The sequence below is a fragment of the Cynoglossus semilaevis genome, chromosome 2 (assembly GCF_000523025.1).
Source record: "Cynoglossus semilaevis isolate Cse_v1.0 chromosome 2, Cse_v1.0, whole genome shotgun sequence".
In the NCBI taxonomy this organism is placed as follows: domain Eukaryota; kingdom Metazoa; phylum Chordata; class Actinopteri; order Pleuronectiformes; family Cynoglossidae; genus Cynoglossus; species Cynoglossus semilaevis.
In genome coordinates this window covers 2416495-2430820 of record NC_024308.1, presented here as the reverse complement: position 1 = coordinate 2430820, position 14326 = coordinate 2416495, and the positions used below count along the sequence as shown (strand labels likewise).

The window sequence follows — 14326 nt, the reverse complement described above, 5'->3', positions numbered from 1 at the left end:
AAACTTTTGTCAGTTTGAATCAAACTCAGCGCTGCCAGCCCTTCCTCTTCACGTAGTTAATTTCAGTGATTATTTCTATTTATAAGGTCAGAGATTTTGATGTTGACGATATGTGATACTAGTTCACTGAAGTTAATTCTGTTTTATATTCCCACATGAGATTAAAAAAAAAAAAACAAATCCAATTTTTTAATTAGGTTAGTCCACTTCCTAAAAATGCAATAAACTAAAAAAAAAATTGCACTTTTGGTTTTTCTTTTAAATGTTAGTTGAACAAGTGAAAGCACTAACACAACTTTTAATGACAACTTTAATAAGGTCATTCTGCTCCAAAACTAATGAAATAACCGATGTGTTTGTGCAGAACGTTCTCTTGGCCTGAGTGAGGCCGGAATCAACGAGAGACGAACAGAAACGTTCACGTGTAGTCGCTCTATAAAACAGGTCGTTATCGATATACAACGTTCATAAAAACAAGCAGCTGTGATTATGTTGGGACGCATGAGTGTCTGAAGATATGGAACCAGAAACTTCTGGACAGTCACATACCGTCGGTGACCTCTGGTCTACTGGTTGCTACAAAAAACAATCTGCTTTCAGTGTTGTTTTATTTACAATGCTATAAATACTATTTTGAATATTTTTTGCAGGAAAGGAACAAAGATTCACTAAAGTCAAATCAAACCTGACACACCTTGATAAAGAAGAAATAGCTGCCAGTAGATGGCAGTACATCTACGATGTGGTCAATACAGAGCTGCCTTTTTTTTTTTTTTAAATGACCTGTTTAGAAGGTAATGAACACACAGATTGACTGGGAGTAAACGGAGAGCTTTTTTTCCCCTTTGAAATTATGTGTGAAAACAGTTTAGAAGGCACTAATCACGTGAATTGCTTTAAACATATTTAGTTTTCCTCTCTGTAAACCTCCGTCTAAAGTAAACTGACAAATCACTGAGTGAAAGTAGCAGCGGTGGCAGCGTGGAAGGATTCGACTCCGCTCTGACACGGAGTGTCGGGGCGGGAGCATCAGCGGCTCGACAAACATTGGCCACGACAGCGGCTTCTTGACGCGGCTGGAGGGGGCGAGGGCAGCTTGAAAGGCTGGACGGGCAGCTGATCACAACAGACAGATTATGGGCGCAGCGTGCACTCCGGTGGAGGCGCAGGTCCGACTGAGCCCTTCATGGGAAATGACTCCTGACTGGCAGGGAGAAGGCCAAACTGTGCGGTGGCTAAAAGGCAGCAGTGTGTGCAGCTTTCGGCTCATTAACAACCCGCCGGAGCTGGAGATGATGCAAACAAACCTGCCGTTATACGAGGGTGTCGGGGGGGAAGATGGCGGCTGACGAGTGGGGACGGGAAACAGGGTCAAAGGTTTTAGGTAGAGAGAGATAGAAAAACTAAACCCACAGGCCTGAGAATCAAGAAGTCAATTCTTCACCGTGACGATGACTGAGAACCAACACAGACGACTGCACCTGTGTCGGACCAAATGTAATCCTGTCTGTAATATGTCAGTTGCTAACAGTTGCTAAGGTACTGCAGTAGTACACTCTAGCCTTACAGTACTTTATTCTGACCAAAAACAAAATCAAGACTTACTAAAAAAGACCTACGGCCACGATAGACTTCCCCCAAAATGGTCACGTTAGACCCCCAAAATTTGTTGAGTTTTTTTTTTTCTGATCAGTGTTGTCTAGTTGTACAGGAGCTCTGGTCGGACCAGGTGGATCAACATCCATGAAGAGCACAGCTGAAGTAAAGGTCATGCAGATTCAGCAGAGGTTTACAACTGTCCTTTCTCTTGCAACTCAGGTCACAGAAAGAGGTCAGAGGTCAAAGGACCCCTTGGTAAGTCAGTGTGATCAAAGTTTTAGGGTTATTGGAGATTAGATGTTCAGGTCATGATGGGATGGAGGTGTTTATACACACAAACAATTTCCATTTTAGGTCAATCAATCCAGTTAATGTCAAGCAACACGATATAAAGGAAGTCATGTCACCAGACCAGGAGTCTGTATAATTTCACTCCTTAAAAAACCAAAAAAACAAGAGGTTATAAGGTGTCTCTCTGTGCCTCCGACCCAGGAGGAAAAACCACCGACACTTCAGGATCTGCTCTGAAGGGGAGGCTGTGGAGCGAAGAGGAACATGTGCATTTAATCTGCCTGCTTCCAAATGCCCCGAGGCAACCACAGCAAAGAGCAGAAAAACGTAAATGGATGAAATTATATCCATATGATTCAACGAGACAGCTAAGCACAGGCATGTTTCTCATGCGCTCCGTCAGGATACAAAATTAAACACAGCTTGGCTAAAACATTTTCATTACATAGTTTACACATATCATTTCCACTGCGAAGCCGGAGCCATTTAGCAGCCAAACCTCATCTGTTGCTAATAGGGCTATCAAAGATAGCAAAGGGCGTCGACTTTGGTTTTTTTTTTTTTCGATAAAAAACTAATTCACAAACACTGTTTGCTTTTTTTTTTTTTTTTTTTTCACCTCTCCTCTCCATGCAGCGTTGTCTACTTCATAGAAAGAACACATTTCCCAGAGCAGTGACACCACAGCACATCACTGGAAGTGAGCGAGTGTTGTCCAGATGCGGATGAACAAGCGGCCGGAGCGAGAGCTCAGACGATAAATTGGTGGGAGGAAGTAGTCATGTAAATGACTAAAGAAATTGTTCTTAACAGCCATTCTGCACTCATGCCTGAATACTTCTGGGGCCCAGATTAAAAAGTATGCGGATGGCACCACAGGAAGCCGTCCTATGATGACTAAATGAGGCTGCTCACATAATGAGGCGCCCCAGCTGTTGAGCTCCACTCACGGACTGTTTCGCCGGAGAGTTTATTGAGGAGGAAGTGCACTGATGGAGCTGAACTCCTGCTCTTGGTGTCCTGGCTTCACAACAACACGAGGCGAGGCTTCATGGAAGCACTTAACCCGCTGTGATCCAGGGGCCGTCGTTCAAACGTCCAGCAGCTCCGCGGCCCTGCATCAGATTATGGAGGACTAAGATGTGATTTCCTCTTCAGTGGTTCACCGGTCGAGGGGAAAAAGGAAAACAGGGTCACGTTGTCAAAGAGATGAAGCAGAGTGACAGGGAAAACGGATATGTTTGTTGTGTGTTATTGTGCGGCGTTAGCACAGCCCCAGATTAGCTCTTCTGCTGCCCCCCCCCACCCCTCCTCTGCTTATTAAATTTCCCTTTGGGGCAAATGCTCTGGGCGTCAAATCATTCTCATACACGTAGCTGACAGTCAACTGTACGAACACAGCTGAGCTGTGAGGGTGGAAAAGGTTAAAGTATTTGTCTTTTTTTTTTTTTACTTGATTTTTCTAGAATTGATATTTTTTTGTTTATGTTGTTGTTATATCAGTATTATTTTTTTAAATCATAGTTAAAAGAAACTCATTCATTGAAAAAATATTTTTATGCATATTTTTTTTTTCTTTTCCATCATCACTAAACTTTTCAGGCATTTCCATTTGAATTCCAGGCCAGAAGAATCAAACTTTACCGCTTCATTATGACATGAAGAGCTTGACATCAACCAGTCGCTGATCACATGTGTTTGACACCAACAACACGTCCCTCAGGAACAGAGACATGAACTGTTAACACCAACCACTGAACTGGTGCATCGCCTGAATTTATCAGAATCCTCCTGGATAATATTTGGTCAATTCTGGCATTGAGTTTTTTTGTTTTTTGTGACTTGATCTGTATCAGGGAATTAATTAATAAGTCGTAGAACTTTTCACCAGCCCTAACATGAACTGATGCACTTGCTTGTGTGTCTTCCTACGAGACGCCGTGACCTCTCACCAGGAGCCGGTCTTCCATAAGAGCCGTCCCACTTTGTCCGGTGACAGTGTTTATTCTCACCGTTTACTATAGATAATTAGAGTGCCATAGAAAGCGTCCGGTGCCACAGCCATTAATTATAAACCCATTCACGAAATCCAAACCCACTATGAAAAAGACAGTCTGCGGGTTACATAATGAAAATCCTAAACATGATCTGTGTTCTGAGCCGGCGCCTGGACTGATGTTACTGGCAGTCAATACTGGATCCTGCCTGACGGGCCCGTGAGCCGCGGCGTCCTCTGACAAGCGGGCTTCAATCTGTCCAGCGCCATTCACTCACACCTGACTCTGTTCCCGCTCTCGTCGTCTCACCCTGTCTCTCTCCTCTTTCTTTTACCCCCTCCTGATAATGAACTCTTTTTGCTCCAGCCGTGGCGGTGGAACAGAACCGTTTGGTTGGCATTAACGAAAGGAATGACAGAAAGAAAACTTAGCAGCGAGAACTGGAGGAGAATAGGATTGAGGCTAATTTGCTGAATGACAGTCATTATGTGATTTTTAAACACTAACAATTTGCTGTAATTTGTTTTTAATTTGATCATCACGACCATCCATCACTGTCCTCTCCCTTTGTCACCTCTGAGTGTCGACAACTACATTTGTGTTAACCCACTTTTCAAAGACAATGAATGGTAAAAAAAAAAAAGTAGCTACAAGGCCAAACTTTCAACTGACTGGAAAAACGTGGAGTTGTGCTGCAGAAGCTAACGCTACTTGCCACAAATGGACTGGATCTGGATTCAGCCACAAAAACAAAGAGTTCAAACACAGGAGAAACAAAGACAAAACCAAAATCTGAACATGAACCTGTAAAAATCTTGAATCTCGAATCAAAAAGTAACAAGAAAAACAAAACAAAAAACCCTCTTTTTTTCTCCAGATATAACTGAGATTTCGTCTCGTCTTAAAAACTGCGTACAGAGTATTAAACAGTGTCACACTGCTGACTCGAAAAGCACCAAAGATCTGTCATTGAATTTAATTGTGGTTTGGAGAAAGTATCAGCTCTGGTTATTACCACAGGTCTGGAAATACGCCTCTGATAACAACTCCTGACGTTCAAATTTGTGTACTTGCAAAAAAGCCCAGAAGACATCACCACTAAACCACAGCGTCAATCGAGAAAAACAATACTTTCGCTACATGTTTTTACACCTTTTTTTTTATTATTATTCAAAAAATATTTGGACGCACACTGTAGCCACAACCCAGACTTTTTTTAAACCTGTTCTGTTTGCCACGTTCTTGTCTAAATGGACACATTCTGTGACAGTTTGATAAACTGTGCAGCGACGCCGCGGTTCGACGCCGCAGTGTTTTTGAATTGTACAGACTTGTTAGGTAAATAAACCTAGGCTTTGCTCCCTTCTTGGCAAAACCTTGTGTACGCTCCAAAAGTCAGAAGTTGACACAGCTGCACAAAGGCGTACAACGGCAACTCTATAACTCTGATGTGACAACAAATAAACATGGCAGAAACCGTGGAGTCGCCAAACCAAACACTGTGGAGCCAAAAAGTACTGCAGCGTTCAGACAGAAAACACGCCAGCGAAAATTAAACAATAGGTCAACATGGCACCTTGATCGACACCAGCTCAAGATTCAAGAAGGGTAATGATGGTGGAGGGGGGTGGGCCGGGGCGGGGGGGCAGGGGGAGTTATGCAATCCACTGGAGGAAAATCAGACCACAAAACGTTTTGGGTAACGTTCGATATGTGCCGCAGCTACGATGCCACAATGTCGCTACATTTACTGAGCGTTGCCAGGGTCATGTTCTCCACTGTTCCACGTGGGTTTCAGGGAACACTTAATATTTCTGTGGGTACGGCTGGATGTAACATATCACACTGGGCTCAATCCGCAACCGCGTCAAGTCCAATTTTTTAGTTCAGCTCTTCTCGGTGAGCACGTCACTATTCATTCACTTTTCAATAAATCAATTCAGCCAATACACTGAATATTTTCATCCCACCGTTGGCGAAAGTCCAGTGAGAAAGTTCCAGCAGTTGCTGGTAAACATTATAATATTCATGGAATATTTCCTCTATTTTTCTGCAGACACATGTTTATATTATCTGAAATATGAGTCCACGCCTGGCGCTCGCTGAGCTCACAACACAATTTCCCAATTAGACAGCAGGCACATCACTAGGCAAAAAAAAAAAAAACTTTCCCATGTGCAGTATTTATTTCCTGGCTGCACTTTAAATCATGCGTGACCTAATGTACATTTTTTTGGTCTTAATAAAAACTGCTGAAACGGACCTTTATTTACTTACAGTAAATACACTTAACAGATTCTACATTACACAGCAGGACTGACCAGAGAAGATGGAACAGTTTTTTATTTTTTACATTGACTTTGGCCAAGAAGCCTCAAGATCCTGGTTCAAAATCCTACCAAAAAAAAAAAAAAAAAAATCATCATCATATTTAAATATTCCAAAGCTGAACACGCGGAATAAAAACCAGAAGTTTGCTTAAAACTTTTTCTGGCCGTAGTTGGAGGTGATTGGGTAAAATAAAACTTCATCTGCTGGGTCACAGAGTCGTAAAATAGATCTGGAACAACACGTACCCTTCTGTTAATCACACACACACACACACACACACACACACACACTCACAGAGGATGGTACATTCTGTCTCCAGTTTCCCGCCTCACTTGCATTTTTAACAGCAACAGCCAGTGTGGTTTTGGTGGTGTCACAGTTTGGATTTACAGTAATGTGCTGTTTAACACCACAACCTCTCTCTCTCTCTCTCTCTCTCTCTGTCTCTCTCTGTCTCTCTCTCCACTTGCAGTTCTCGATTCCGTGAACATTTAAAAATAAACAACGTGTAAAAAAACATTGATTTCACAAACAGTCAAAGGACTGAGAACGATTAGAGGCCAAACTGTTGTTCAACTCTAGTCCAGACACTCGTATGAGTATCTACACCATATGTGTCAAACTCAAGGCCCGGGGGCCAGATGCGGCCCGCCAATCCATTTTGTGAGGCCCACGGGAGCTGCTTAAAAAGCAAAGGAGATTCTTAGCTTAGTTTTTTTATTCCGCAGCAATGAACAATATTTGTAACTTGAATAAATAATAAGTGACCGATGGACTGGTACTGGTCCACGGACTGGGGGTTGGGCTCTGGTGGGCCATTTAAAATGAGGTGGTGGGCTGAGTGTGGCCTGCGGGCCTTGAGTTTGTTCTAAAGGTTTCAAGGTGGCATTCAAGTATTGATATGATATGAACTGGACTAATGCCCCCTGGTGGAGGAAGACTGCAGCTGTATATATATATATATATATATAGTAGGTTTGAAACTTTCTGAGTCCAAAACTCCAAGTTTGTGCTGAAACAACCAACGACTACGACAAACAGAACAACTCACCAGTTTTTTTTTTTATCACTAACCTTAAAAATTCTGTGTTGAAACAACTGCCCTCTAAACATCGACCGAGATCCCAAACACACAAATGTATTTTTATCACTAACCTTAAAAATGCTGTGTTGAAACAACTGCCCTTTAAACATCGACCGAGATCCCAAACACACACACACACACACACTAACTAATGTATCAGTAAACCGATCTGGCACAGCAGAGAGGTTAAACTAATTAAGCGTTTGGATGGGACACAATTATGACACAATCTCTATGCAATGTAAAACCAGATGCAGCCCCCGAGGGTCTCCAGGTCTCCGACGACGCGGCCTGATTAAATGTTGTGGAAGTAGGAGCAACTCAAAAACACTGCATTCCAGACAAATACAATTAGAGTGTATCGCATGTAGTAAATTCCCCCGGCTTTGATACCTGGTTTTACGGTTGAAGGGAAGGTAGCTGTAACCGTTTGACCTTTCTGGAACGGATAATGTTCTCAGGAAACGCTCTACAGCTTTTCGGGTGCATATGTTATACCAATATTTTTGAACGCAAGAGCTGAGACCACCTCATGCACCGCGACAGAACGTGTTCTTATTACGTTTTAATCCTTGGGGAGTTTGAAAAGCTATAAAAAAAACCCAGGATGATTCTCTTCATTACATTCATGAACTTGAGTTTCCTGGACTGGGTGATTATTAAAGTTTGTCGAGCGAGCATGACTGAGAAAAAAAAAATGTTGGCCAAAATTAGGGCACGTAATAAGATGTAATTAACATGCTTCACTAACTACTCGACACCAGACCGGTCACTGAGCTCATGTTTATTTGTAAAGGCTAAACGGTCCAGCGGTCAGAGATTTCTGCTGGAAAAATCCAAACACACAAACAAGTGAATTAAATGGATGATGATTGAATTTCATATAATGAACTATTATTTCACCAGTGCCCTGATGTATAGAGCACAGTTTCATTTTTTTAAGTCACACAGGATATGCACTTAGGCTGCAGTTCCATTCTCTGTCCAGCAGGGGTGAGTCCATAAAACTCAGTTATAAGAAAAGCAAATATAATCATCATTTTAAAAGTGTTTCTTAGTTTTGTAGTTTTCTGAAGTTTGAATTTTATTGAAACAGAAAGAAAGGTCACTGAAGTATTGGGTAAGTGCTTCTAAACTCTGCCGTGAAGTCGGGCCGATGTTCTGCAGTTGCGGGTCTACGTTACCGCAGAAGATTGACGGACAAACCTCTCCAGCCTGAATAAAGGTTCAAGTCTGACCTCCTTCCCAGAGAAACTTCCATCCAGAACCGCGGTTCACACAGTCCCGGGGCCAGCAGTTTCATCAGACTAACATCACACATGGACAGAGTTCTGTTACTGCTAACACGGCGAGCGCGCGCTGCCAAACGGCGTGTCAGAACTGACAGCGGGACAAAGGATAATCACAGGTTGGCTCTTAGATTCAAAGACGTAGCTACCTGATGAGCTCCTCTTTTTTTTTTTAGAAATAAGTTGATCTGCACCACAGTGATAAAGTCTCTGCATCTGAGCCAATTCCAAAGGAATTTTAAGGATCAATGTTAGTGCTGACATTCTGGTTCAATACTTCTACTTACTGGATGACAATGATTACCTTTAATGAGCCGTGCACAAACTGAATCTCTACTATAGTACCAGTACAAATGAGTACCGCATGTGTTCGGCCTGAAAGACACAGCGGTTTTCAATGAACGGCCATTCAAGCCCTCGTCCGGTGTCCTCCATTTGAGTCCACCAGCCGGAGGTTTGGAGAACGTGTGCCAGTATTATTGACTGTATATAAGGCGACGACAGAACGATCCTGAGAGAAGAAAAAAAAATGGTGGTTTTCAAATCATTCTGAGTATGTGGAAAATCCCAGACTCCGTTTGGTGAGTTGACTGAGAAACATCTCTGTTTTATCCCCGTGGTCTCAGTCGGTGATTACAAGTGATCTTTAGTGAAACGGGATATCTTTGTTTGTTTACAATAACTTGTGAAATGAGGCTGGACGTTGAAGACGACTCAGGTGATTATCAAATTAGCTCATTAGAAACTGAACAGCAGAAGACACTTAACTCTGTCTTTTTTTTTTTTTTTTTTTTCAAAAAGGGTTTTTTTTTTAAGGATCAGCTGTGAGTCCGAGGAGGAGTCGTGAGGCGGGCGTTAGCCACCGTAGTATCCACACGGTTCATCTGGGCTCCGACACATTAACATCACCGTCACTCGTCACCTGCGCCCTGTGCCCAGACAGCTCCGGTGTCGGGCAGCATTCAGAGGAAAAGTCAGGTCATGTGCCGCCTGAACCTCTGCTTCAATTAGCTAAGCGCTGCATGGCTCTGCTTTATGGTTTTGAAATGATCTCTCTCTACGTGTGACATTAAAACTCACCCAGAAAATGTTGTTTTTTAATGACTTATTAACAGTTTGGAGGACTGATCATTTTTTCTTCCATTTTTGGACCTTGGATGAAGAATATCAGCTGCTTCCACTGAATTCTGTCTTCTGTTGTGTGACTCCCCTCATCAGAACACGTCAGTAGCATCACGCTCTCTTATGAAACATGATCCTTGGATTGTAAATTCGGGCAGATTTAGCAGAAGTTTGGCCTCGAAAGACCGTGAAATGATTTCACAACTTTTTTTTCCTCATCCCATATTTTGGAACATGTAGCAAAAACCACCAATTTATCAACAATAACACGTAAAAAATGTTCTTTTCTCTGATCTTGAGCCTGTAGAAAAATACAAAACTGCAGTTTTTATTGCATGTTTTTTTTTAAATGTTGCCTTTAAGTCTATGTTTACGCAGCTACATCATCATTTTTAATTAGCTTTTGTTATGATGAAACATGATTTTGCTAAAACATATAAAAAAGTGATTTTAAATGTTTATAATTGTTTGGAAATTCTAATTAAAATAAGTACGGATGTTCTTAAGAAGAACAAAAATGTTTTAAGAAATTAATCCCAATTTAGACTAATTTGGATTATGACACAAATTAGCACCAAGGTTGATTCTCAAATATACAGCACCAAATAAAACTGTGAGATTTGTAAATATAAAATATTTGCTCGGTCACAGTCCCTTCTACAACATGGAGGGCAGCCAAAAAACAAACAAACAAAAAAAAAAAGCTGCTCTGTCACAGTCCCTTCTACAACATGGACGGCAGCCAAAAAACAAACAAACAAAAAAATAAAAACCAATATGAAAGTCTAGGGCCATGTCAGGGCTACAGCGCCTGGATATATTTTTAATATGTACGTAGACACAGGGATCTAAAAACAACAAGTGAATTAGCCATGAAACACAACAGGATATTGCAGAAAGATTAGGATGTTTCCTTTTTGCCTTTGTGTCGGCCTACTCTGTACAACTGCCCCGGGCCGTCTTCAGTTAGAACAAAAAAAAAAAAAAAAATTTATCAGGTTGAATATTAACATCAAAAATGTATTATTGTTCTGGTTCACACCAGTGCCGTATTTAGACATTTGGTTTATCGATGTTTTGAGGACTGGCTGGAATCTGCTGCTGGAAAAATACTGAAGGGATTAACCTTGGTTTTTGTCCTAAAACAGAATGTCTCATCTGTTTCCTCCATATAAATACCTCGAATTCTTAAATGTCTTTGTCTATTGCACGAGCAGGGAAAGATATGTGTGCAACAAGCCAAAGAGCACACAGGCTGAGACAAAAGAAAATAAAGAGCTCGGGATGGAAACGCACGAGACACGTGCACGCTCCTCCAGGCTCACGCACCCACGCTGGTTTTCCTATACGTAGCGCGCACTTAAATGAGTTTAGACCCTGTGCAAACACAAACACACACGATGAGAGAAGGTTTATTTTGTCCAGTCCTCCCAGTTTATCTGCACAAAGTCCCAAAACCAACACACGTCCAATCAGCAGGGACTGGACGAGTTCAAGCTGGAAAACATTTCACGTCGATGTTTAGGTTTTGAACGGGAGTGTTACAACCTCGCAAACTGTATACAGAATCAATACTTCCTATTGTGAGAGTCGGGGGGCGCTATACTGTGTTAGTGTGTGTGTGTTCAGAGTTCAGAGGCTCGTCATCGGCCCACACTGAGCCAAACTGTTCCCGTGCTTACGTATGGCACAGATCACCAAACTCACTCACTCACATTAGCACATTGTTTCCCAAAGTCTGGGTCGCGACCCTCAGGTGGGTCGTCTCGCATCATGTTTCCCAGGAGTTCAGGGTCATCACAACACCTCTCTGTATCCAACCTCAAAATAGCTGCCAGTTTAAAAGTTCCACCTGTGATGATGTTTGTTTTTTTTTTTAAATAGTATATAATTAATTACAGCCTGTTTTTAACTTAATCTCATTACCAACGTTTTGTATCATTTGTAATCTTTTTTTATTGACTATTTTGCTCGCTCTATTGAATGTTGGTTGTGAATGTTGAATTGTTTCTCATTCATGTTCAGTAATGGTCAAGTAAACCTTTATTGACTCGGGTTGAGAAGTGAGAAGGTTTGTGACCAGAAAAAAAAGTTTTTGTATTGAATGTTGATTGTTTCTCATTCATGTTCAGTAATGGTCAAGTAAACCTTTATTGACTTGGGTTGAGAAGTGAGAAGGTTTGTGACCAGAAAAAAAAGTTTGGGAAACACTGCAATAGCAGTGACACTTTTTTTTTTTTTTTTTTTTTTTATTTAAAAACTTTTCTGAAAAGACACACAGCCTAACCCTAACCCTCAATGAGAATCCACACGTAGAATCACACACATCACACGTGTCAAACTCACCTCAGTCTCATCTGTATCGAAAAACATTAATTCTTTATCAGGTTAACAAACTCGGCTGCACGGACTTAATTAAATGCTTTTTTTGAGCTCCTTCAGGCCATAAAAAAATGACTTGGTGGGCCACATTTGGGCCCCGGGCCTTGAGTTTGACACGTGTGTATTAGATAAACCAGAGCAGATTTAAAACTTCTTCTAAATCGCTGTCCGTTAAATTTAAACTTCCTTTTTCCACAGTCGTCTCTTCATCCACATTTCAAAGCCACCGTTGTACATGTTACGTTTAAAAATAAACTCTATTTTTTTTTGTTAAGGGAAAAAAAAGTCTTGAGATAAAACAGGTGCTGTAACAATATTGCAGACTCTGTTTTTCAGTAATTAGGATTTGGACGAGTTCCTGCACTGGAGCACAGCACTTCTGACAGGGGCTTTTGGTAAAGCCACGAATTGAGCAAGACTAGCACATGTTAGCGGCGCTCCCTCGGCGGCTCCCTTCTTCTCCCCGACTACTACATTTCTGCTCATGTTTGGCTTGGACATAAAGCCCATTTCACTTAATACTTGTGGGACAGCTAAACAGTTAAAGCTCCCATTTAAGTGGATCAAGTGTAGGCATTGTTTGGTTATGTTAACCATATGTGTTGGCTTGTCATGATCTGAATCCCGGCTCAAAAACAGAGTGCTCGTGAAAATAAACACCGCTCTGCCCTACACAAATTGTGGACTAATTGTGTATTTGGACTAAGTCATTCTTACAGTCGTACAGAGGCTTTTTCCATTTGCTAAGGAGGAGGACGAGGGGGGAAACGACAGCTTGACATTGATTAGTGTGTTGACTTACCTGCAAAAGAATCTATTTACACTAACAAGGTGGCGCTACATTGACAGCAGCTCAGCTGGATCTTTTTTTTTCTTTTCTTCTTTTTCATGTCTTCCACTAATTATAGAAATTACAATCTTGACTGGATTTTTACCAAAACTAAATAAAAGATTCTGTTGAAAGCAATCAGCAATGAAGCAAGTCAGGTCTGTGTCTTGTTGAGGGAAAAAAAAATCTGTTACTTTGCGAGGCCTGTTCTCATGTTTGCGTCAAACAAAAACACACATTTGTTTACAGCTGGTTGCAATTAGAGGACAAACTGGAGTCATATTAAAACCATAAATTCAACTGAATGTTTTCAGAAAGAAGTGGAAATTAGTAGGAAAAGCTCCCTGCAAGTGGATGTTTAATGACGCTGGATGTGTTGTGAACACAGGGAACTGACCCCTGATTTTTTTTTTTCTTACCATACACTTGTTGGGTTTCTCTCCAGAGTGGACCCTCATGTGAATCAGCAGCTTGTAGCGTGCGTTGAACGGCTTGTATCGGCGAATGCAGCCGGCCCAGAAACAGGTGAAGTCCTCACCTTTGCGTTGGTCAATGTGAACCTTCTCAATGTGCCTCACTAGCTCCTCCTGCTGTTCGTACGCAGCGCTGCAGTCAATCCAGCGGCAGACCTGTTTGTCACCTAGTGGTCCAATACACTCGTCCTGTTCTGGGGCCGCGTGGGACCCGGACGAGCCGCCGTTTGTCTGTTTTTGTCCCAGGGCGGAGGCCGGCGCTGATGGTTGGCTCAGGTTGTGCAGGAGCCCCCCAGGGCCCGGCCCCACATATTGATGCAGATGATAGGGTGGAGGCATGGCAGGTCGAGGAGGGTGGTGGAGGTGATGAAGGTGCCCACTGTGGCTACTGAGATGAGGGTGATAGTGTTGCTGAAAGAGTTCATCTTCACTGGGAGAGAAGTCGTCCAGAGGCTCCTGCTTGAGGACAGCTCTGGATTTTCTGCTTTCATCCAGGAGAGCCCTGGCTTCAGCTCCTGAGGGCAGCGTCCCAGACATCAGAGGCCCAGTCATCAGGAGGCCAAGTCCGTCGGAGCCTCCCACTCCACCCCCGGCGATCCCTCCGGCCCCACGCCCCTGCAGCATGGAGCCCGGCTCCTCACACGGCCCCTGGCTCTGCCCTTGGCCCTGCTCCGGCTCCACTGATGACACGGAGGAGGAGGAGGAGGACGCGGTGGAGGACGCAGATAAAAGACAGGAGGCAGGCGATGACAGCTGACAGCTCTCCTGTACCGCGGCCTGCTGGGGGCTGCTGTGCGCTTGGGGCCTCTGATGGACTTCCTGTGCGCAGGAATTAGAGGGTGGGGATGTAGAAGAGGTGGAGGAAGAGGAGGAGGAGGAGAAGCCGGCACTGCTAGTATGGCTGGGTGAGGTAGTAGTACGGGAGCTCT

At 42.8% G+C, this 14326-nt stretch overlaps 1 protein-coding gene across 1 annotated transcript in view; it reads right to left on the bottom strand.

Moving 5' to 3' along the window:
• glis1b (GLIS family zinc finger 1b) overlaps positions 1 to 14326 on the bottom strand; it is a 61525-nt gene that overhangs the window by 12221 nt on the left and 34978 nt on the right. Inside the window, exon 4 of the mRNA XM_025054281.1 lies at positions 13344 to 14293. Within this exon, the coding sequence (XP_024910049.1) occupies positions 13344 to 14293 (950 nt within the window). The remainder of the gene's footprint in view (positions 1 to 13343; positions 14294 to 14326) is intronic.